Raw genomic sequence first — 24388 nt, forward strand, 5'->3', positions numbered from 1 at the left:
GTAAGCCAGTGTTTCCTAACCTCGGTTCTAAAGTCACACTAACGTTCCAGGTTTTAGTGATACCCATATTGGAGCACAGGTGGTTAAATAAAACTAACTGAGGTACTAATTTGATCACATGTGATCTTGTATGGCAAACTTGGACTGTTAGTGTATGTTACGTTGGGTATATACAGTATTAAGACAAAATTTCAAATAATGTGAAACAAATCGTTTACATCATCCAGTGTGTACGCCCTATAACTAAGCCGATGCACATTCCTGCTGGTCATTTGTCACTTCTACTGATCTTTTAACATCTACTCTTTTAACAGCATACTCATTGAAGTTGCCACTGGTGATATCTTTTTGCAAGATTGCACAGTGTGTATGCACTGCATCATTTGTCCAGGAGTTAAAGGAAAATTGTTGACAACATTGTATCATTTGCAAGTCATCTTATGTGTACCAAGATTTAAAGGACTGCAACTGAGAATTGCGTGTGAGGCAGTTAGTGGCAGAACTAATGGCAGTGCATCTGGTGTTTCCCCCCGTGGCCCACAGCATTAAAAGGTTATGCAGTCAGTGTGGCAGTCAGTGAATCATCATCATCAGTGACTTTGGGTAATGAGCAGCCTGTAATGTGTTATTTAAATTACGGCTAGAGACTAGTCCCCTTTTTATGGAGTGCTAAAAGCCCCTAGCATATGGGGGGGAGCAGTGGTTCCAAAACTCTGTCGTTAGGGTAAGTATTATAATTATATTTTCAATATTCTGTGGGGAGACCTGAAAAACAAGAACTTCTGCATATCCTGGGGTGTACCTCAAAATCTAATTTGACATTTTTAAAGAAATGCCACAAATGTCCTGCTATGATACATAACCAGATACAGATTAAGGGGTGACTTTCCAAGAGGGCCCCACAATCTTTAATAACAGCCACAGTGCAAAGTAGGACTGCACTGTCAACTGAAAAAGAGAGATGTGGAGTCCAAATTGGGGGGGGGGGGGGGGGGGGGGGGGGGGGGGAGCTACATGCCACTGTACAATTAGGTGCTACTGTAGACTGAGAATAATGAATCTGAGGACTATCCATCAGGCAGCATATGAGGTAAGAGGGAGTTAGACAGCCTGTCCACATGTATGTATGAATGTATGTATGTATGTATGTATGTGTGTGTGACTGTATGTATGGTATATGTGTACAACTTAACTGTTTGTGATATGTTTGTGATTATATGTATGTAAGCATGTATGTATGTATGTGTATATTGCTGCGTACTTGCCAGAACGATTTGGACTCAATTCCCACGATTTTAATGCGATTTTGACCGATTGCATATAAAAAGAGAAGAATTGGGCATGTTTTCAATGCGATTCCGATCCGATGCGCGTCCCCGCCGGACATTTGGTGCTTTGGAGATTTTACTTGCCGCGCTAAAGATTCGTTATCTACATTGGATTGGGTACAGATCGTTTATGATTCCAGGGAATCATCGCACGAACATGGTCATTCTGGTGTGTACCCTACATAAGAATATAACTACATGTAAGTATGCATACTCACCAATCATCTAAATTTTGGTGGTACATTCCTGCCTTTCATGTACTGTTACATTCAAGTGCTGCAGTGTCCCATAGGAGGAGAATTAGGGAGGAATGCTCTCACCTGTTATGCATGTGAGACATGGTGCAGCCTAGCAGCTGGGGAAATGCTGTATATTCCTTTGAGACATAGGAGGTTATACTGGTTGCTATGCTCCCCAGCGCATTTGCACAGGGGAGCGATGTTTTCATCATGAGCATACACTAGATGAGAGCGGGCACGGTGAACTGCTAATTCATAACCACGTTCATACCCACCACTGCAGATGGGGACGTGGGGTGGCGGCGACGGACTGCGCCCATGGGAATGCCCAGCGTTTCATGGATGTTCCCATGAAACCGCTGGGTGTTCCCATGGAAGTTAGACAGTGACGCGGCTGCTGGGGGCGGGCAGCTGACATCACCGGATGCCAGGCGCCCACCCTCTTCCCGTTCAGGGAACAAGCAAAGCTAAGACACCAGAGAGTGTCTTAGTTTTGCATGTACCTTCCAAATCATTTGATGGTCGGCGAACATCGAAAAATTTGGCCCCCGCCCAAGGCTGCGAATGGATGTTTATGCAAAAACCACAAACCACGCTGAGAACTCACAGAGGGGGCCCGTGCGAGTGGTGTCATTTAATCCACATTTGATGATGTGAAATTCGCAGCATTGTGTGTGGACCAGAATAACCTCCATAATGTAGGGCATAATGTGTGACCCCTTTCCAAGTACATAACAGAAGTCTGTGCACCAGGGCCTAATTCCCATGTCCCAAATGTTGCTCCTTGGGGGGCTTCTGTTCTGTCCCCCCCCCCCCCCCCCAATAGAATAAGATGTGTAAGTTTATACCATATTTTTATTCATTTAAAATAATAATTTTATATTAACTTTCTTCCACACATCCATAGATGACTTCGAATGACGGGCAGGTTTGGAGGTACTGACCTTGCAGAGGAGTTGCTGGTAGTTTTCTCCTTTGCTGTCTGGAGGTGTCTATTGTGTGAATCTATTAAAATGAATATATAAAAGACATATAAGATGTTACAATATATATTAAAACACAAAACATATTATTTACTTAGTATCTATGAATGAAAGGTTAACCTCTCTAGAATATGCAGTAGGTGCAGTAGTAATAAATACTTTTCCCAGACAATCCTACAGTTGGTGCTTATTTAAAGTTGTTAAGTAAAGCCAATAAAACCAATAGCATTGCATTTTTGTAAGACCAAGGTGCATTTGGATAAGATTTGCAATGTGCAGAGAGATTTAGATTTGGTAGGGACTAGGGACCTCCGACTCAGTTCGGATGTGCAAGGGACTGCGCATCAGACTCGAGCGAAATCGGCACAAATAGGACTAGTGTATGGCCACCTTTACAGTAGTTATACGTACAGTTATAGCCCACCCTAAGCTGAATCTTGTCTAGCTCATAGCATTATGCCCTTACAAATCCATCTATGGACACATGAACAATATGGGCAAAATGTAATAGGGTGCAATTTTTAGTCATGTTTTAAAATCGCTCTAAATCGCATGCGAAAAAAACTTTTTAAAAAACTTGCAAATGTTTTTTTTTTTAAACAAAATATGCATGCGAGTTAGTGCGATTTTTAGTAAGAAAAAAGTTTTAGACAGGTGCGATTTTTAATAATGATAATGTGCGATTTTTTAGACATGAAAGTGTGCGGTATTTAGTAAGAAACAAAAAAAATGGAGTGGGATCCCCTCTTTAGAGCATAACAAGCTCATTGATCTTGTGATTTTTGGTAACGTTTACCAAAAATGGGTAGCATCTGGATGCGAATTGAAGCGTGACCAAAAATCGCCAGGTCAAAATCTGCGAATTTAGCGACAAAAAGTGTGATTTTTACCGCAATTCGCACGCTATTACATGTGCGATTTACCGAAAAAGTGTGACATCGGACGTTTTTTTAACAAAAATCCCACAAATCTAAAAAATTGCACCCTATTATATTTCGCCTATGTTTCCATTTAGGAATTGCACAACTTAATATTAGCCAACTAGTTGGGTGGTTAGAGCCTAAATCTGGTAAGGTATAGACAGGGAGCCCGAGGGGTATGCCGGGCCCTAGTAAAATGTTGTGGGCTCCAGTTATTAGGCCCCCCCCCCCAAAATGTTTAGAGGGGGTGGAAAAACATTCTAAACTCAAGGGAGGGGTGTGTTATTGCCCCCCATTCTCAGTAGCAGCACACACCTACAGCATGTGCTGTGCTGACAGCAGGCACAGCATGAGCTCTCACGTTGTCAGTGAGACGCTCATGCTGAGCCTGCTGTCAGCACAGCAATGCACATGCTGTAGAGGTGTGTGCTGCTGCTGCCCGGGAGGAACAGAGGGGGAAGGGGAAGTCGGACCAGGGCCTCTGCCGGGCCCCTACAGAAATAATGGGCCCAGGTAATTAGTACCCGCTCCCCCCCTGTCGGCGACCCTGGGTATAGGAGCAATCAACAATTGGTCATGTGCTCGCAAACACTGAATGGATAAAGCAGCCTTTCAGACAGATTTACTTAGTATTTAGCATTTTGCGCTATTGTAATTTATCATATACAGTTTGATATGGGGCAAGAAATACAATATACCACTATTCATATTCTATAAGAAAGTGTTTATATTTAAAATAGCATATGCTATATTTAGGTAAAATATGTATAACATAACACAACCAGCTGTGAACATATAAGTTTACATAAACCAAAAAATATGTATCTCATACTGTCTATGCAAAAACTTTTTCTAGCAGATATGCCAAGAACCTTTGTATGGGGAGATGGATATTATGTCAGTATATACAGTAGTTACAACTTACCACACAGGGAGTCTTTGTTAAGAGCAATGGATGTCCAAGGAATCAAGGGCGTAACTACCATAGGTGAAAGGGGTGCTGCTATGGGGCCCAGAGCTGAAGAGGGCCCATCTTTGCTGTCGCAGTAATATGTTTTCGCGGGAGGGCGAATCGCGGGAGGGGGGCTACAATCGCGAAAGGGATGGCACGGGGGGCGCAAATCGCGGGAGGGGGGTCGTGAATCGCGGGAGGGGGTGTCGCGGGGGTGTCGTGAATCGCAGGAGGGGGGGCGCGGGGGCCCCCCACAAAATGGGGGGGGGGAGGTGCTGGCAGAGGGGGGGGGGGGGTGCGGGCAGACCTGCCCCGCTCACATGGTGGCTGTGGAGTAATGGTGGAGGTGATGTCAAGGGGGTGGTGGTGCGTAGAACACTGGTCTTTTCCCTAGGGGGGGGGAGGGTTTGTGTATCCCGCTGGGCGGGAACGTTATACACATAGAACACTGGTCTTTTCCCTAGGGGGGGGGTTGTGTTATATACACAGGGGATGAGTGACAGATCTGGCTAAATATATGAGATGTCTTTCTGACTTTCACCTGCAAAACACATTATGGCCCTTATTCTAGTTCACTCGCAAAGGCAAATTCCTTCTCAAATGGACAAAACCATGTGCACTGCAGGGTAGGGGGGCAGATGTTACTTGTGCAGAGATAATTAGATTTGGGTGGGGTTTTACTTTAATGTGAGAGCTATATTGCAGTGTATAAATAAAGCAGTCAGTATTTTCCCTGCACAGAAACAAAATAACCTCCCAAATTTGGCCATACACCTACAGATTTCTCTTCGGATCTGGCTGGTTGCAACAAAAGGCAGAAGGTCGACAATGCAGACGGTCGATGCATATTTTTTTACATCTAGACATCTAGTTCTGGACACTGTCTAAGTGTACAGCAGCCCCTTGCATTGCTCGCTGCGATAACAGTGCTTCGGGCACGGTGCCTTGCTACGCTCAGCACACTATTTTATCATACCTCCCAACTTCAATAAGAGAATAGGGACACTCGCGTGACGTTCCCGCGTTTAACGGGACAGTTGGGAGGTATGTTTCATTCTCCCTCCTTGCCCTAGTGCAGGGGTGTCAAACTCAAATTCATCGGGGGCCGCATCAGCAGTTTGGTCACCCTCAAAGGGCCGGTTGTATCTGTAGGTCCCCCTGTATAATTATAATGCCATGACACCACAGGCTGCTCCCCCTATATAATATAATAAAAGTAATGCCGTGACATAAATGATTATACAGGAGGAGCAGCCTGTGGTGTCATGGCATTATTATTATTATACACGGGGACACCTCAGGAAACAGCAGATATATATTTTTTTTTTATTGTGAGTGTGATCCTCATCCTCACTTACTGTTTCTCCGTCTGTCCTGCAGCTGCTGCGGCTTCCAGCTTTTCTTCACTGCTTGCTGCGGCCACACTGTCCCCGACTCCCGGTCCAGCTTCCCTGCCTGCTCCTACTTCTCTACAGATGCATGGGCGGGCGGCGTCATCGTCATGACGTCCCCACCCAGTGTCTGTCACTGCCGGGCATCAGAGGGAACAGGCGGCCGGGCCCTCCTCCACGTAGCCTTGGAGGCCGGCGGCCATGTTTCTGTAGCCGCATACATATGTGCCTACAGGAACATGGCCGCCGACAGTGGAGGAACAGGTAAGGCGGCCGCGGACGTGGACGCGGCCCGCAGCACTCCTGTTTTAGACACACTGCCCCTGCATGCTATCTCCTCGCGCGGGCCACATGACGAGGTCTGGCGGGCCGGATTTGGCCTGCGGGCCTTGTGTTTGACACCCGTGCCCTAGTGGATGGTAGCCTGTTCTGGAACCACAGTGGGGAAAAAATAAAAAAACCTGCGTCAACCTTCTGCATTGTCGACATAAGGACAATGTCGACCTTCAGTCTCTGTTGACCTTCTACCTGACGACCTTTTTTGGGCCACCTAATGACCGTATCCCCCTGCACCACAGGGATTTTTGCCAGTAACACTGCTGCTAATTGAATGTCCTCCCATGGATTCACATACTGTACCAACCCTCATTCTGTATTTCTGGCTCCCTCAGTCCGCTTTTTCTCACACTTGCTATACACAAATTGTCCAATACTTACCTTACCTAAAGAGTTCTGCTTATCCCTAAAAGGCTGCTTTTTGGTTTATCCTTCAAACAAAACAGTATGAGGACACATGCGAACTACTATAACTTAATGTGTCTTTTTTCTGTATGAAATGATTTATTAGTGCTCAGAGTACACTTAGAAATGTGCTTTTACTTTAAGAGCTTGTACTTTTAGTTGGGCATGTTTGATTAAGTAGTGCATTTGTAGTCTCAATATCCACCTACATTCCAGTGGCGTAACTATAATTTTTCCTCCTCCCTGCCAAAAACGTTGTGCCGCCCCCCTCCCTTCCCCCCCCACACACACGCATAACGGAGAAGTTGCAGCAGGATAGAGGAAGAGAGACCAGCAGACACTGCTGCTTCCCTTGGCTCCAACGCATCCCAGGCCACCCTAGCACGCCCATCCGCCCGTCCATCCTGTACACAGTAGCCAATAGCTGGCTCTGTGTACAGTCAATTGAATCAGTGGGGGGATTTGTCGTCTCTGCCATGGCCGCACCCGCGCTGCGGCTGACTCGCCTCCGGTGCTCAGCCAGTGCGGTGCCCACATAGACCCCGCTGCAGCTTGCTCCCCCAAGCGGCAGCTGGGGCTGCCTTACAGTAGTTATGCCACTGCTACATTCCCTATATGCAATCCACAGTCTAAATGAAGGTAGCCAGGTCTGGTGTTGGTTCTCAGGAGAAAAACATTTGGGGCCTGATTCACACACAAAAGCACAGGCTGCTGCATCTATTTACGGCCATGTGCCTGCAACTTGCAAAACGCCTCTAAAAAACTCCTTCCCTTATCTAATAATAATAGTTATTAACTTAGCACTTCTCTCTTAATAGGACTGAAAGGGGGATATCCTTTAATACCCCGATCTCACTGCTGCAAAAACCCAGGCATTTGCCAGGGCAAGAGGTAACTTCCCTTGTCGTGTCTTTGTGTGATCGGGTGCAAGTGAAATTCAGTCGTCCCGACGGACAGGTCTGCCTTGGTCTGCAGTTCCCTGGGGGGCTGGAGCGGCAGCAGCGGAGCTTTGTGTTTTGGGGACGGAGACAGTCCTCAGTCTCCTCCACCCACTTCTGTGTCGCTTGGCAACCAGGGGATGCAGAGAGATGGTGCAGTCCCCACATCTCTCAGCTTCCGAATGGGCAAATGACAGCTTACGCCTAGTGGTTGCTAGGGTTACCCAGTGTAGCCAGCTGGGTCCAGCAGCCACATCTGTTAAATTAGAGCCGGGATGCTGGGTTGGACCTGGCTCAGGTGATTGGACACCTCAGCCCTTTTAAGGGATCAAGGCCAGCACAGCCCTGCCAGTGATAGCGTCCATTTGGGTCTATTCACCTGCCTTTCTGCCTTGTTCCTGCTGTCCTGGTTCCTTCTACTATCTTCTTTCTATTAGCAGTCATGTTTCTTTTGGATCTGCACAGTGCCTCATCTCCCTGGTCCACTGGTGTCCTTGTTGGACCGGTTCCGATACCATAAGTGCTCCACTTGGAGTCTTTGGGTTTTTCCTTCTTACTTCGGCTGCTTTTGTGTTACCGAGAGCTTTTGTTATTGTAACCTGCTTGGTTCTCCATAGGCCCAACAGGAAGGTGGCACAGGTAGCGCTTCGGGATTCTTTGACTTGTATTGGGTCCATATCTGTACTTTGGTACTATCAGTACTGTTTTATGCGACGAGATCACGTTGGTTTTGGTTCTTTTATCCCCCTCAGGTTACGGGGTGCTGTCAGTCGGTTGCATTAGGCAAGGCCCTGTAGTCAGGTTCTCCTCTTGGCCCTCTCCTTGAAGATCCCGGTGCCTTGTACATACTTAAGACCTGGAGGCACTGGAGTTGAGGCTAACCTAATTGACGTTCTCAAATGTGGCTATTAAAGTTGAAGTCCTAGTTTCCACAAGTGTCCGCCAACTTCAACAGAGGCAGAGTAGGGGCACTATTGGATGTTGGAATGTGTTTACGGGGCACTACTGTGTAATGCAATGTCTATAAAGGTCTTGAATATGTGGGAAGGGGAACCAATTGTCTTTCTTGCACAGGGTACTAAGATGTCTAGTTACGCCTCACAATAGTGCGCAGTTCATTTTTTGTACAATAGTATTAAGAAATGCCCTTTCTCATTGCATGAATCACTGTAGTGCCCTAGCTTATGCTTTGCTCTAGTTCATTTTATGCCACATAGTAGTGCCCTAGTTCACACACAGCACCCTAAGTTCATATTATGGGCCAGATGTACTAAGCTTGAAAAGTGATAAAATGGAGATTGATATAATACCAACCAATCAGCTTCTGTCATGATTCAGGTTGAGTTTGAAAATGACAGTTAAGATCTGATTTGCGGGTGGTTTATCACTCTCTATTTTAAATATTAGTACATTTCTCCTTATGTAACAGTATAGTGTCCTCTACTTTAGTGTTTTCTACTGGAAAACACAGTAAAATACTGATTTTATTATGCAGATACAGTCGCAGTCACACACAGAATATAGGCTTAGTACTGTGCATTTCTAATGGAGAAAAATTGGCAAAAGAGACACCCGGTGTTACCAAATTACACCATGGCATGCCGCAACTAGAAGGGCTGTTTAACGCAAAGGAGGCTAGATGTATGTGGACACATCTGTATATTTTCATCTGTAATTATGTAGGCTGCGGGTCACCATTTCATTTTATTGCTTTGCTTACCCTGATTTGTGCCACTGCTTGTTACATCGTTACAGAACTTTGTTGTTGTCCCATAAATAAATGTTAATGATAATAACAGTGTTTTAAACAATGCACTTATTAGCAATTGGCATTATGCTGTCGTTTATATGATATGTGAATAAAATAAAAAAATCTCTGTACCTGATTAGTAATCTGCTCATGTTTTCTTGTCAGCCGTACACATGGAGCAACATTTAAGCCAGCGACTGTAAGAGCTGATATTCTGCTTTCAATGTCTGAAATCTAGAAACATAACACCGATTTTAGGATCACTGCATAAACCAAGTAAAGTGTTTATAGCATACAATTTCTCTCTCCTATACATTAGAAGCAGGCAGGCAGCTGTGCAGGTTACCTAGGAGACACCAGCAGCTTTTCTTCTCATCTCCAGTGTCTCCTAACTGCTACTGAACAATCATTAAGGCTGGAAATGAAGACTGCACTATACCCCTACCATACTCCTTACCATGGGATGCAGTCAGCCGTTATAGCGAACGTACTGTAAGTATGCCAGAGAGGGCTACGGTCAGGCCGGAGTAGGGGGGGGGAATACATTTAGGCACTAGTGGGGAAACAAGGTTAAGCATTGGGGGGCAGGTTAGACTGTGGGGAGGGGGGTATGTTTAGGCACTGACAAGGGGGGTTAGTGTTAGGCTGTGAGGCGGGAGGTTAGGCTTAGGTTTTGGAGTACGGGGGTTAGGTTTAGGTGTCGGAGTACAGGGGTTAGGTTTAGGCTCTAGTGGTGAGGGTTAGGCTGCGAGGGGGGGTTATGGTTAGGTGGCTGCAAGGGAGAGTTATGGTGTGTACACATGGGTACAATCAGCATTCGATTTTGACTATATAATCAAAATCGCATCGGGATCACATATAGATTGTATACAGATCGCATGCAGATCGCACAGGTTATTTACCTTGCGATCCCGATGCGCGCTCCCGTGACAGCACAAATCGAAACCCAGATAGACAGGGCAGCAATGACTATAGAGTGCAAATCTAATAAAGATTGTATGAATTGTATGTAAATAGTACAGAGTTAGCAAAGATTGCATAGCACTCGAATCTATGGGGCATACACATGTAGAGATGTGTGCTAAGCAATTTTGCTAAGCTATTTAGGGTAGATTTCCCTGTGTCTAGATCTCTCATGGGGAGCACATACAAATGCAGAGATTTGTGCTAACCAATTTGCTAAGCGATTTTTCTAAGCAAAAAGGTCAGGTAGTTTTTGAGAATGAGAGATTGCGATCTGTATCTCTCATTCTGTACACACAGAGAGATTTGCAGCCATATGCTAAGCAATTTGACTAGATTTTGTTTGCATGCACTGACTTAGTTAGCAAGAGATAATTAATCGGGGCATACACACGGAGAGATCTGTGCTTACTTTCTAAGCAATCTAGTCAGATTGCTTAGAAGCAGCACAAATGTGCTCCGTGTGTATGCTGAATAGCAAGGAAATCTCACAGTGTGTACACACCATTACAGATAAGGGAGGGGGGGGGGTAGAGGCAAAGGGTATGTATGGAGCCCTTGTCAGGATTCTAAATATGATTAGTTCTTCACTTTGTCCTTTCACTATCCTGCTCTTTGAAGGGAAAAGGGGGGAAAAGGAATGGGCAGGGACCACTTTTTTGGAGACACACTCATCATACCATATTATTTATACAGTACTTAACATTTCATTATTACCCAATATGCAGTTATTTGATGAATGTGCTAAAGATAGTGGGCCAGATTCTCTAAGCTTCAAAAGTGATAAAATGGAGAGTGATAAACAGCCAGCCAATCAGCTCCTGCCTGACAATTTTCAAACACAGTCTGTGACATGTCAGGTAGGAGCTGATTGGCTGGCTGTTTATCACTCTCCATTTTATCACTTTTGAAGCTTAGAGAATCTGGCCCTTAGTACCTATAGATGTGTCCTCATATACTGTTGCTCAAATTGTGGGAAATTACAAGACTACTTTGCTACATTACACTGGCCAATTGGGTGTGCCACATTTGTACATCAGGGTGTAAATGAGTATGAATCCTGTATAGACTTGAACCTTTAGAACAGTAGTTCCCAAAGCCTAGCCATCCTGGCATGCCTTGAGGCAGTAGAAACTTGTGTTGGTGGCCAAGGGAAAAAAAAAATTATTTATAGTCATAGGGCGAGATGTACTAAGCCTCGAAAAGTGATAAAATGGAGAATGGTAAACCACCAACAATCAGCTCCCAACAGCCCTTAATATGGCATTTAGGAGCAGCATTTTATCACTCTCCATTTTATTACTTTTCAAGCTTAGTACATCTGGCCCATAGTGAAAATAAACACCAGTGCTTGTGGCTGTCAATCTGAAAACATGTAAACAAACAGAAGCCCAACTGTATACCACCACATAACTGACAGATATCAATGAAAACGTTTATCCTAGAGGTACCATGATAAAATGCTGGTATTCTATTGTGCCGTGATTCAAAAATGTTTGGGAACCACTGCCATAGAATGTTAGGGACTTACCCGATGATGAGGTCACCTGTATGTGGTGGGTACCCCATAACCTTGGACAAGATTGTGCAAAAAGCCTTGTTTACAATTCTAATTAGTAATATATGAATAGTGCACCTGCATTCTTTGTCTCAGCAGAGTAGCACCTCTCATCACATGTAGTTCGCTAACCTAGAATCCTAGCTTATATATACCTGGTTTTATAGGAACAGTGGCTAGTATAGCCGTAACATTTAGGGGGAGTATCTAATTTAATGTGGCACATTACTGCGGATAATGGATTCCATGGAGGCTATCCAATTAGCCCCAATAGCTGGCACAATTTGGGGATTATGCTTTACATGCCGCAGCCTCAGGCATATGAAGCATTACCCCTGATAACCAACCCTCAGAGCCATGATAAAATATGGGTCCGGGAACTTATGCCGGGTCCTATTTTTATCACCCTAAATTTTTGCTTGATGCAAATTGGATAAATTGCAAGTGAAAGGATCGAGGACCCTATTCTGGTCCATTCGCTCCCCTACGTGTTCAAGCAGGGCAGCGTTGGTGTGCATGTGCAGCAGATTGGTGCGAGCTGCCACAGTGAATTTAATATTCACTGTCCGCTCGCACACAGTACTGCTGGTGGAGGGCATGGGATGGCAGCAAGAGGTCGCACCCAGCGTTTCCATGGAAACGATGGACGTTCCCATGGAAACGATGGACGCTCCCATGGAAACGATGGACGCTCCCATGGAAACGATGGACGTTCCCATGGAAACGATGGACGTTCCCATGGAAACGATGGACGTTCCCATGGAAACGATGGACGTTCCCATAGAAATTCGTTGATGATGCAGATGCAGGGGGCGGCTGCCTGCCCGCTGTCCGCACAGGGTGCCTGCAGACCTAGGACACCACCATAGGCCTGCGAGCACTGTAGATATCATTTGACGGTCGGCGACCATCGAATATATTCCTCCCCACATACAACCTGCAAATAGATGTTTATGCAAAACATCCATTCGCATGCCTGTGGGGGATTGCGACGTGCGAGGAGGGGAGGGGGGTCAGGTGGCCATGTAGGCGTCATTTGGTGGACTCGCAGGGCTGGGAAATTTGCAGTCCTGAGTGTATTGCATTTGCATTGGAAGATTCCCTGGTTTACAGGTAGCATAAGGTCATTCTCTGCATAAAATGACTAAGGGTCAGATATACTAACATTGGATATTGATAAAGTGAAAAAAGATAAAGTACTAACCAATCAGATTCAAATGTAACCTGTAACATGGCAGTTAGGAGCAAATTAGCTGGTACTTTATTATCTCTTTCCACTTTACTACTCTCAGTACATTTTCCCTGTTGTCTTCAAAGGTGGTGGAAATTAGCATAAAACTGTAAATTACATATAAATATAAAGTAGCCACATATAGTTCAAAAGCAGTTTAGTTCAGCAACATGTTTAAGGTCCAAAATGAATCACCTGACGCTCAGCATGGTGAACGTGGGCAGCTGCTGTTGCCACTTGATCTTCAAGATCAGCAAGTTCTATCTCAGTAGTTACACTGTTGATTTTGCGTGCTGAGTCTTCTATCTCTTCCAGTTGACCTTCTAAGCCATACACAGTACCAGCTGTGAGATACACCTGCAATTGCCAGGACAGGACAAAATATGTCATCAAATTCCAATTACTTGTAGTCTGAATTTCAGTGTGTTAAAATTATACATGCACAAACCAACTACTGCTAGCATTGGTCTTGGGCATGAAGGGCCCACGGTGGGGTGCAGTGGTAGAGGCCCATGCTAGAGCTGTGGCCAGTCCCCAGAGAGGGCGTGGCCTGTTTCCAGAGGCTCGGCTAACCATTAGCTAGTGCTACTGCTAAATCATGCATGATAATGTACCAGATTAATAACAGCAATGCACTATAGTCATGTGCAATATAAGCTAACATATGTATAATGTACAATATACAACTGTTTAGTCTGGAACCTGAACCGTAGAGGAGTAGGTGGGGTTTCAGATGGTTGGGTCTACCATGGTTTTCCCCCTATACCTCTGTGGGCCTGTCAAACTCTGTCTACTATTAGCTAAACAGAGCAGGGGTGTGTGTAATAGAAGGGGACAGAACAACAGGAAATGAGAGCCTGCCCAATGGGTAAGTATAGTAAGTATAGGGTAAGTATAGCAATTATAGTAAGTATAAGATAAGTATAGTAAGTATCAGGTACTGTAAGTATAGCAGTAAATGGACAAAGAGGGAGTAAGGAGGGGGCAGTATAGGGAGGATAGGGGGGACTGAGGTGACCCAGCATATGTTAGCTCCATTTTACTAGTATTCTATAACATAATATGGCACCTTTATTTTCTGTTTGGTATGGAGATAAAGTGAATGAAGGTTATTTTCAATCATTTTAAGATCATTACCCTCCAATTCCTCCACAATATGACCACAGGTCTCATTATGAAGATAGCATATATTGAAGTCTAATTATGAGATAGCATATATTGGCACGCATTAGAGCAGTACACAGAACTAAACATAACAGCAACAGAAGAACTAAAACAGAGCACAAGTAACAATTAACAGTACACAATACTGCTGAGATGTAGAGAAGCAAGTGAGATGAGATGCGGGTATAGATGGATAGATGGTAGGTGAGTAAGAGAGCTGTAATTGAAATGCAAGGAGCAGTCTAGAGGGAGGGGGAGACAGACAGTTGACATGAGGTGCAGGTAAGGAGACCTGAAGGCAAGAATGGTAGGGATGGTCAGGACATGAGGCAGCAGGTAGAGAGAGCAGACAGACAAAGTCCTCTCCCTCCTCCTATCCTTATCTCCCCTCTCTGCCAGCAACCTCGACCCCTAACAGCCCTGCACTGTGGCCCATGCCACAACACACCCTCCTAGGGGGCAGAAAGCATGCAGGGTGAATCGGTATAGCACAGCAGGATCGAGGAACCATGGCTCATGTAAAATAGTGTATTTCAGAAAGATAGTGTCAAAATGGAGAGAAGAAAAATAAATACGGAGTTAGGGTAGGTAGTGTGAGAAGCAGGTGTAGAGGGGCATATACAGTGCAGACAGAATTGGTGTGGAATCTGGCACACTGAAATTCTTACAGAGAAAATGCGACTAGTGATATTAGGTTGAACTTAAAGCAATGGTTATGAGCATTAGGTCTTAGAGACCCACAGGCAGGGAGCACAGAGAGGGCTATCTAGGCTGTGCATTCAGCATGTGTTGGAGGTGGTGAAGTCCTTTGCTCACAGTGGAATGTTGATAGCAGTCTGTTTGGGGGATTTAGAAGGTAAATTGGTGTCCTCCTGTGCTCTCCTGTTTATCTCCTATATTCTTATTAATATTTTGTCACACTTTACGCTATTACACAACACAGCCGCACACGGCAACTAGCCGTCCAGCTTAAATAGAAATGTATCAGATCTGTTTCTGGCCCTTAATTGATAGCTCCACCCACAGGTAAGGGTCATATTCCAACAGTATGCCTGGCTTAATCCTATGCTGTGCGCTTTTCCCACCATTGTGCTCCTTTTTTCTATTTTAGTATTGAGAAAGGTACAGGTAAGGAATAATTTTAGGTAATTTTAGACATTTTTGCTAGCTGTTTTTTGATATACTAATGCAAACTTTGTAAACCTGACCAAACACTTTTTGAATTTTAAAATTAAAATGTGCAGGCAGCAAGCCTATCAGAGCTTGTGGTCCGGCAGTCGATCATAAAACACGTAAATGGCACTCTGAACTGTTGAATACCCATGCCACCTCAGACTCAAATATTTCTATGTACAAAACTATAAATAAATTTGTTTAAAAAATGCAGTGTGTTTTCCAGTGTCATTGATTGTGTGTTGTTGTAACCCCCATCATTTGTAACCCAAAACAGTTACGGCAAGGAGACGTTTTCTGTTCCTGGTATGTCAAAAAAATGCCCATCTTACTCTTTCATAATCAAATTAAAAATTAGAATACTGTGTTTTCCAGTGTCAGAAACTGTGTGCAGTGGTATCCACAACATCTACACCCCAACAATCACGTGTGAAAAAAATTATGTTTTGCTGGTGTCAACAAAATTACATAATCATAAAACTGCGCTGTAAAGATAACAGTTGTTCCTCCTTTTCATGTGTTATTGTACATTAACTTGGCAGTTAAGTTCAACAATAGTAGCTTTACTGCTGTGCTGGTTTTAAAAACTAAAACCAATCATTGATCAGTTGATAGAAGAGGAGGAGCAAACCAGGACTAGTGCTTCAACTGCTTCCAGTATTGGTACTTCTACAACATTAACTAAGGATGGTCAAGAGGAAATAAAGTGTAAGAGATCTGAAACTGTATTTCACAATAGCAAAGAAGGAATTACATTAAACTATGAAAGGAAAATTGGTACTTGTATAGTATCACGGCTCCCACGATGGGCATCGTACAGGGAAAAATCGCATCGCATCTCATGCGATCGCATGAGATCGCATGCGATCTCATGCAATGCGATGTAATTTTTCACTGAAATTATGGACATGAGTTGAAATCATGTAAAATGTACCCCAAATGTCATTTTTCACACTGTACCACCCCCAATATCAACACCAAACCGAAGCGTGGCGAGCGCAGCGAGCCCGCGAGGGGCGGCGGTACGCGTCCTACGACCTTTTCATACCCCCACTATCCACGACGGCGTGGAGTTGAGAATAGAAAGTGTGGCGAGCGCAGCGAGCCCCGCGAGGGGACACGGATACCTGTGAAGCCCTGCGAGGGGACACGGATACCTGTGAAGGTATCCGTGTCCCCTCGCCACGCGATCGCATGCGATTTTTACCAAAAATGCATAAAAACACAGTAAAATCGCATCGCATCGCATGCCATCGCATGCCACTACATATGGTATGCAATGGCATGCGATGGGAGCTGTGATACTACACAAGTACCGGAAAATTTAATGGCAAAAGTTGTAAAATTGCCAAGATGCCAAACACCACACATAGTTGCAAGCAAAGGCTCAAATCATGGCCTTTGTTTGTGAGTGTTGGAGCTGCAACTGTTGTTTCATGAAATAGAATACCAATTGTGAAAACCGGTGACAAACACAGTCAGACATCTTCTGTAACCTTGTATTTAACAGCTTCTCACACTAGATGTGTCGCCTTTAAAATAAGCACAAGTGCATAAAAAGAAGCACAATAATCAGTGGCGTAACTATAGCGCCACAGCCCCCGTGACGGCGGGGAGGGGCCGGGGGTCTGCGGGCGCTATTGTGACTACCTCAGCTCCCGCCTCCTTGTGGGTGCAGCAGGGAGTGGGCAGGGTGGTCCATGCGGCGTGGGGGTCCGTGCGGTGTGGGGGTCCGTGTGGCGCAGGGGTACCTGCGGTCAGGGAGAGCCTGGAGGTCCCTGCAGCGCTGAGTATGACATTGCCGGGGTCCCTGCAGTGACCTGGAAGCAACGCGCTTCTAACTTTAAAAACACTGGGGGGGGGGGGGTGCAAATATTTTTGTTACGCCACTGACAATAATGCTGAAGAATAAATGATGTGTACACAAACTTCATCAAATCCCTGAGGAAAGTCAAAGGTGTCCAAGTGCTACAGTATGTCTAATCTGAAATTTCAGATTCTGACTCTGTAATCATGAAGAATTCTCCTTACACCATTTCTGAACCATCTGCAAATGTGAGGAAGAGTATTCATTAAGTAAGTATGATTTAGACATGGAAATTGAGGATGCAACTGTGGAAGTGCAAAAGATGGGGGACATATGTGTATCTAATGCTAAAGAGGATGTTGATGATGAATGCATTTGACATGAAGAGGTCGATAAAATTCTGGATGATATTGTTTGTGTCCGAGTAGACAGCTGACAAAAAATCCACTTCTTTTAAGCGGAATAGTTTTTTTTTTTTTAAACAAAATTCTGACATTTGTAAAGGCATCTTTAACATTTGTAGTGTCAAACTTAGTTGAGAAATTAACCAATGTAGCATTAATGATCCGTGGTTCATGATAAAATAGTCCTTCTGCATCTAATTTGCAAAGGCTGAGTCCTCATCTCTCCAGGATTCTCCAGGAGAATCCTTGAGTGCTACGACTGCTAAACTGTTGAATCTTCATTTCAGAAAGGGATGAATTGAATTCTGATTGTGAAGCAAGCATTTGTAAGAGGAGCCAAGTATGACAACCACCATCCTGTTGCACAGTGGCTCACTTAAGCCCTGATGCCTATGTAAACATTGGATTTGCCTCTGATATTTGCCGTCAAAGGCTGGCTACTTTCTGCATTAAAGGCTTCACTAAGAAGAATTCCAGTTACAATCTGTTGGAAAAAGTCAAGTATGTGATAATAAAGTGGCTTACTATGCTAGTACACTCTTCAGGATTTGTAATGGAGGAATATTAACACAAATATCTAAGTGTATGTATTAGAGCATGAGAAAGGGGGGACTTTTTCCTAGTCCAACACACTGGAGAATACTCTTGGTGTGTTGGACTAGGAAAAAGTACCCCATTTGCTAGCCTAAATGGGTGTACACATGGGCTGTAGCTGGGAGATTCTCCCAGTCGCTGCCAGAGATAATCCGATGGCTATCCCCAGCAGCAGCCCGTGTGTACAGCTGAATAGACACTGCAGCATATAGCAAGAATATTCTTCTCAGTGTCTATTTGGCAGGGAGATAGCGATGCTGCTGGGCTGCGCATCGTTATCACCCGCTGTGTACACATGGGGAGATTCACAGACACATTCTAAGCGTGTTTCACAATATAGTCAAAATCACTTAGATGAATCACACCATGTGTACATGGCTTAAGCCTTAAGTCATATGATTCACTAAATGAAACTGCTGGAAAAGCAGGTAGAGAAACTGAAGGAAGATATGAAATGAAGTGATTCCACTAAGTATGGTGGACTTCAAATTATTTTTTCAAGTTATTTTCAACACAATGGTTTGCAATATCTTCACATTGGATCATTAATATTTTGGCAACCATGCTCATTCCTAGGTTTAAGTCCTATGCAATATTTTTCATTACAAATCGAACAAACCTTAAGAAATGCAAAGAGCTCCTTGAAAGCAAATTTGCAGCTAAAGTGGCACATGACATCAAAACGTCTCAAGCTTCAGTTTTTCCGGCAAATGTTGATGCCAGGAAAATACTGACCTTTTCCAAGATACCCACTGGTAATGATCAGTCGACTCAATTATTAAAACGTCTTATTTGACTCAACCTAATACAGCAAGCTTCAATAGCATGGTGGAGTATTTAAATGACAATGTATTAATTAGCAACTTAGAAGAAAAAAAAGACAATTTGAAGCCCCTTGTACAAATTTGCTTAGGTGTACTTAGCCCACCTTTCAGAGTATACACAGAAAAAGTGTTTAGCACATCCTGGAACCTTGTGAGTTATCAACTTAAGAGGCTACGGTACATCCCAAAAATGTGAAAAACTCATGCTCATAAACATTAAATATAAATTGTATGATGAAAAGCAGTGCCACTAATTGCAACAATAATAGGGGTTATTCAAACCTGATCACTGGGCTGCTAATTTGCAGAGCCCTGTGATCAGGTAATTGCCAGCCAGCCAAAGTGAAATCCTGCCCTGTGCAAGGCTGCAAAAAGCTTGCGAAAATATTGCAGCCCTGTGATAACCTGCAAATCCATTCACAAGTCACTCACCATCAAATGATTTTTCCAGTGTGTGTGGTGTGTGCGTAGCCCAGGATCTACAGTGCTTGGCCAGTGCGATAGAAACAGGCTGATCGGGATCGAGTGACACCCCCAAATGCCGCTTCCTCTCAATGAACTTGTGTACGGGCGGTGATTAACAGACGCTGTATTTTATTGCAGGATGGCCTCTCACATGCATACTGCAAGCTGTATGTATGTGAAGTTGTTTGATTACTACCCGGCCTATGAATTTGCATCTGTATGATCATGTCTGTATAACCACCAAAGTACAAGATTCTGTAACGGTCAATTCCAGTGAGTTATATTAGCAGTGATGAGGGTTATAATGAGGATGATAATGACATATGTCAAGTGAGACAATGATTAACCCCTTACCGATGCAGCCTGTTTTTGCCTTCCTGACCTTCCAGAGGCCTTTTTATTTAAATCTGACATGTATCACTTAAGAGGGGATAACTTTTTTTTTGCTTTTACTTATCCCAGTGATTTTGAGATTGTTTTCTCGTGACACATTGTACTTTAAGTTAGTGGTAAATTTTGGTCGATACAGTCTTTTTTTTTGTGTGAAAAATACCAAAATGTCGTAAAAAAATTAGCAAAATTTTAAATTTTCTGCTTGTGAGACAAATAATCATACCACTCAAAATAGTTCATAACTAACAAAGATCATATGTCTACTTTATGTTTTAATCATTATTTCAAACTCCTTTTATTTTTTTTGGACACTAGGGGGCAGCAGAGTCAAAATTATACACCTAACACAGTAAACGCTGCTTTTGGCTGTTCACGTTTGAACAGCCAATCGCAGCGATCGCTGAGGGGGGGGGGCATCGGTGCCCCCCCTGGGCAATGAGGGAAGATGTCTGCTGTCAGGGACAGCAGACATCGTCCCTCTGTCACCGCGTCTATAGAACACATCCCGACCATGACGTAAATGTACGTCAAATGTCGGGAAGGGGTTAACAACAATACTGTTCACCAACTTAATTTAATTAGTTTGCAGGTGACCAAACAAACCAAGTACTTCATCCACAAAAGTGTCAGTCCTGTTGTTGGGGGCAGATTTATTAAGCTTGGTGAAGTGATAAAGTGTCTGGTTTTTATCACCAGCAAATCAGCTCCTACCTGTGAAGTTACAGGCTTGGTTTGAAAAATGCAAAAAAGTTTTTTTTGGGGTATGGGGTATGGCGCTACACAAGGTCAATCAAGGATTATAGCAGTGGAATTACTTAGCTTCCTAATTTGGCTGTATCCTATCCTTTCCCGTTGCTCTTCTCTGCGTAGGTTTGTTTTCACGGATTTTGCATAGAGGAGAAATACAAAGGAATGGAGGAGAGTTTTGAAGGAAAATACATTTCATGTAGGTTCCTGAAAAGGAAGATGTGTCCCAGTACTTCAATGTTCCTACCTCACTTACATAGACATGTAGTGAGGGTAAGCGCATCTGGGTTTCTTTTTTAATTGACGAGTAGTCTCATAGAGGCGTACCTCACTTACACATTAAAGTGCTATATAACTCGCATCAGGGTATTTTTTTCAAACTGCGTACCGGTACTCATGATTTTCTAAGTGTGGTGACACTCATCAAGGTTTCTTTTATGACTCCAGGGCGCTTCTTTCAGGTTTTTAAAAGATTTTGATTTAGAACATAAAATTTCTAAAAGAAAATTTTCCTAAAACATAGACTGTCTGCTAATGGAGAGGCATCCCTGTCCTCTTTGGATCAGGCAGGACTAATACTGAGCTACTGACTGGTGTTGTAGACTCCATATAATAAGAAAAATTCTCTGTCCTACCTTCTTCCTTGGAGGGCAGTTTGGTGTCAAAAGCCTTTAGCAGAGAGTGTTATCCAGTGAAATAGCAAGTTCTCCTGCCGACGCGTTTCAAGATGGGCATCTCTTTATCAAGGCCTTGATGACACTTAGAAAATCGTGAGTACCGGTACGCAGTTAGAAAAAGATAGCACTTTAATGTGTAAGTGAGGTACGAGACTACTCGTCAATTAAAAAAGAAACCCAGATGCGCTTACCCTCACTACATGTCTATGTAAGTGAGGTAGGAACATTAAAGTACTGGGACACATCTTCCTTTTTAGGGACCTACATGAAATTTATTTTCAGTTAAAACTCTCCTCCATTCCTTTGTTTTTCTCCTCTATGCAAAATCTGTGAGAACAAACCGACGCAGAGAAGAGCAACGGGAAAGGATAGGATACAACCAAATTAAGAAGCTAAGTAATTCCACTGCTATAATCCTTGATTGACCTTGTGTAGCGCTATACCCCATACCCAAAAAAACTTTTTTGCAGTCTTGTACCTGGGCTAAAAGGAGTAGCCCTCTGTGGTTAAGGGAAGGCAGCATAACACTAAGAAATACAGCGCCCAGGTGTTTGTCTTACTACTCTTTTGGTTTGAAAAATGACAGGATGGAGCTGATTGGCCGGTGATAAAAACCAGACATTTTATCACTTCACCGAGCTTAATAAATCTACCCCTTAGTTTCTTATACTGTACATGTCCTTTTTAATATACAGCATTGGGGTGGGTGAGAGGGTCCCAAGAACATTTTTATTGTGCAATTTTCTTTTCATTGTACTTTACTGAGCTGTACTTTGAAGGGCCATTGTCGACAGTTTTCTGGTTTGCAAGACTGTTTTTATTTTCTTTATAGTTATAACTACTTCTCTTTTTATATACAGTACTCATTAATCATTCAATCAATCAAATCAATGGCATGCTTTGCCTAGCTTCCACACTACATGTTTGCCAGGCCAAAGTCTCTGTTCCTTTTTTTGCAAATACGTTGTAATCTGCACATATGCCATTTCCAAACATCTCTAAACACCTTAAAGCAATCATTAACGTCACTCAAAGAAGATAAGGTCACATCATTTATTAGGAGAGCATTTTGACATGGGTTCTTTGTAATCTGTGACTATTTTAGAGAGTGTATACGGAATAGTATAGCCACTTGATTATGCCTCTTCATCACTACTGAAGTCTGAAAGCCTTAGTAAGAAAGCAAAGGGTAAGAATCCGGTGACTCACTAGTATTAGTAAACTAGAAATACTAGATGGCAGGACAAATACTGCATACTATTCTGTCTCTATTTATTAAAGAGTCGCTCCAATTCGGACGCTAGAATATCCGATTTTTTTCCAGAACTCAGCCAATGTAATGGTGTGCGACTTATTCCTCTCAGAATGTAACATGGATGCGACTTCTCGCGATTTTTAGACCAGGAAGCATCCGATTTATTTGGTCCAACTGGAATGGGACATATATAGTATAACCATTGCAGACCAGGAAGTAGAGGGAGCCAAGTTAGCAAATCTCGCACGAAACAGCTCTACAGTCAGACATAATTAGAGCTGTTTTTGGATGAGATTTTATCAGCAATGTTTAAATGAACTTACAAGCAGCACATTTTGGAACAAAGAAACATTTTAAAAATGATTTCTAACCTTAAAAATGCAAAATGACAGATTTGTCAAAATAGCTCATGTACTGTACATGTAATTTTGTTCACTTTAGTTTTCTATTTAAATGCATGTTATGCTAAATACTGTAGATGTGCAAGGAGATTTTTCTGATTAAAATGATAAAAATCCCACTCTATTACATCTAGCCACAAATCTATTTTACCTTCTTTTTTTTTAAATGACAGCACAAGCTGCTTATATTTATTATTATGTCAATAAAGGTGCAGTGGTGCACAGCGCAAACAGCTTGTATACAATGAGAGATTTTTTAAATGGCAACACAAAGATTCGTGTCAAACCACTTACATCATTATTATTATTATTATTATTAGGTGCTTGTATTTATTTTGTCAGCAAATGCACTTTTATTTATTTTGTCAATAATGGCGCAGTGGTGTAGGATCTGCTGAGTTAAAGGAGAATAGAATAGGAAATCACTTTGCTAACTGCCTATACTGTAATCTAACGCTGTAACTCTGCCAGTAATACGTCTAAGCAGCACTGAAGTGGATGGACACACTGGACCCTGAGAGGTCAGGTCAGCCACTGTAGTAGATGGAGACAGGTAGGTAAGGTCAGCCACTGGAGTGAATGGACATATCTGACACAGATAAGTCAACTCAGCTACTTGAGTGAATGGACACAGTGGACACAGATAGGTCAGCTCAGCAGCTCAGTAAATAAATATAATCACAGAACAGCAAAGCAAATAGCTCTCTCTGAGGTCTGCTATACAATGGTGCCAAATCACTGCTGCAGGTATTTATATGGAAGCCAAAACCCTCTGGAATCTGACATCAGAAAAATGACATTTTTCCTTGATGTGGAAGGCATGAAAACCCGAACTGCCGTTCACATTCACTGCGATCCCAAGGACACTCATCTCTACGTCCTACTTACAATTTTTTATATTTTGCTGTTTGGTGGTGTAACTTACTTTTAAATTATATTGAGGTATTGGCGGAATAACTATTATTATTATTATTATTATTATAATAAATAACTTTCTTTATAAGGAACCATAAAGTGTACACAGCACTATACAAGGTGAACATACAGATATGTGCCCATACACCAATCCTCTAATCATGCAAGATGGACCTTTTTGGCACGCCATGGTCTTTGCGACTTAGCCATACAATTTCTTAAAATATGCTTTTTAATAGAAGGTACATTTTACCAATACATTGTTGGCAACATTACACATTTGTGAATTGATGCAACAAAAGTAAATTAAGATGCAAAATTTTGGAAAAAGTATTAAATGTAGAAATAAAGGGAATACACAGGTCCTGTAAAAATGACCACCACACATTGGCCCTTATTCTGGTTGTTGCGGTAATAGCCGCGTGCGTTCCATATGGAAGGCGGGGTTTCGCACGCACGGTCCTGGCCGCATAATCGGATCCGGCCGCACCGATCAGAATAAGGGCCATTGTTATGCTATAGTCTGCAACTTAATACTATTTCCTTTGCAACAAAAAAACTTCTAATACATAATC

At 43.1% G+C, this 24388-nt stretch overlaps 1 protein-coding gene across 2 annotated transcripts in view; it reads right to left on the reverse strand.

The window, feature by feature from the left end:
* The window catches only part of MYRIP (myosin VIIA and Rab interacting protein), a 419901-nt gene that overhangs the window by 13403 nt on the left and 382110 nt on the right, over positions 1–24388 (reverse strand). For both annotated transcript variants that reach the window (XM_083188579.1, XM_083188580.1), the window contains 3 exons: positions 13190–13351; positions 9375–9476; positions 2512–2572 (listed from right to left, as the gene is read on the reverse strand). In XM_083188579.1, the coding sequence (XP_083044705.1) occupies positions 2512–2572; positions 9375–9476; positions 13190–13351 (325 nt within the window). The remainder of the gene's footprint in view (positions 1–2511; positions 2573–9374; positions 9477–13189; positions 13352–24388) is intronic.

This window comes from Crinia signifera, chromosome 5, assembly GCF_055691185.1.
Source record: "Crinia signifera chromosome 5, ASM5569118v1, whole genome shotgun sequence".
Taxonomy (NCBI): domain Eukaryota; kingdom Metazoa; phylum Chordata; class Amphibia; order Anura; family Myobatrachidae; genus Crinia; species Crinia signifera.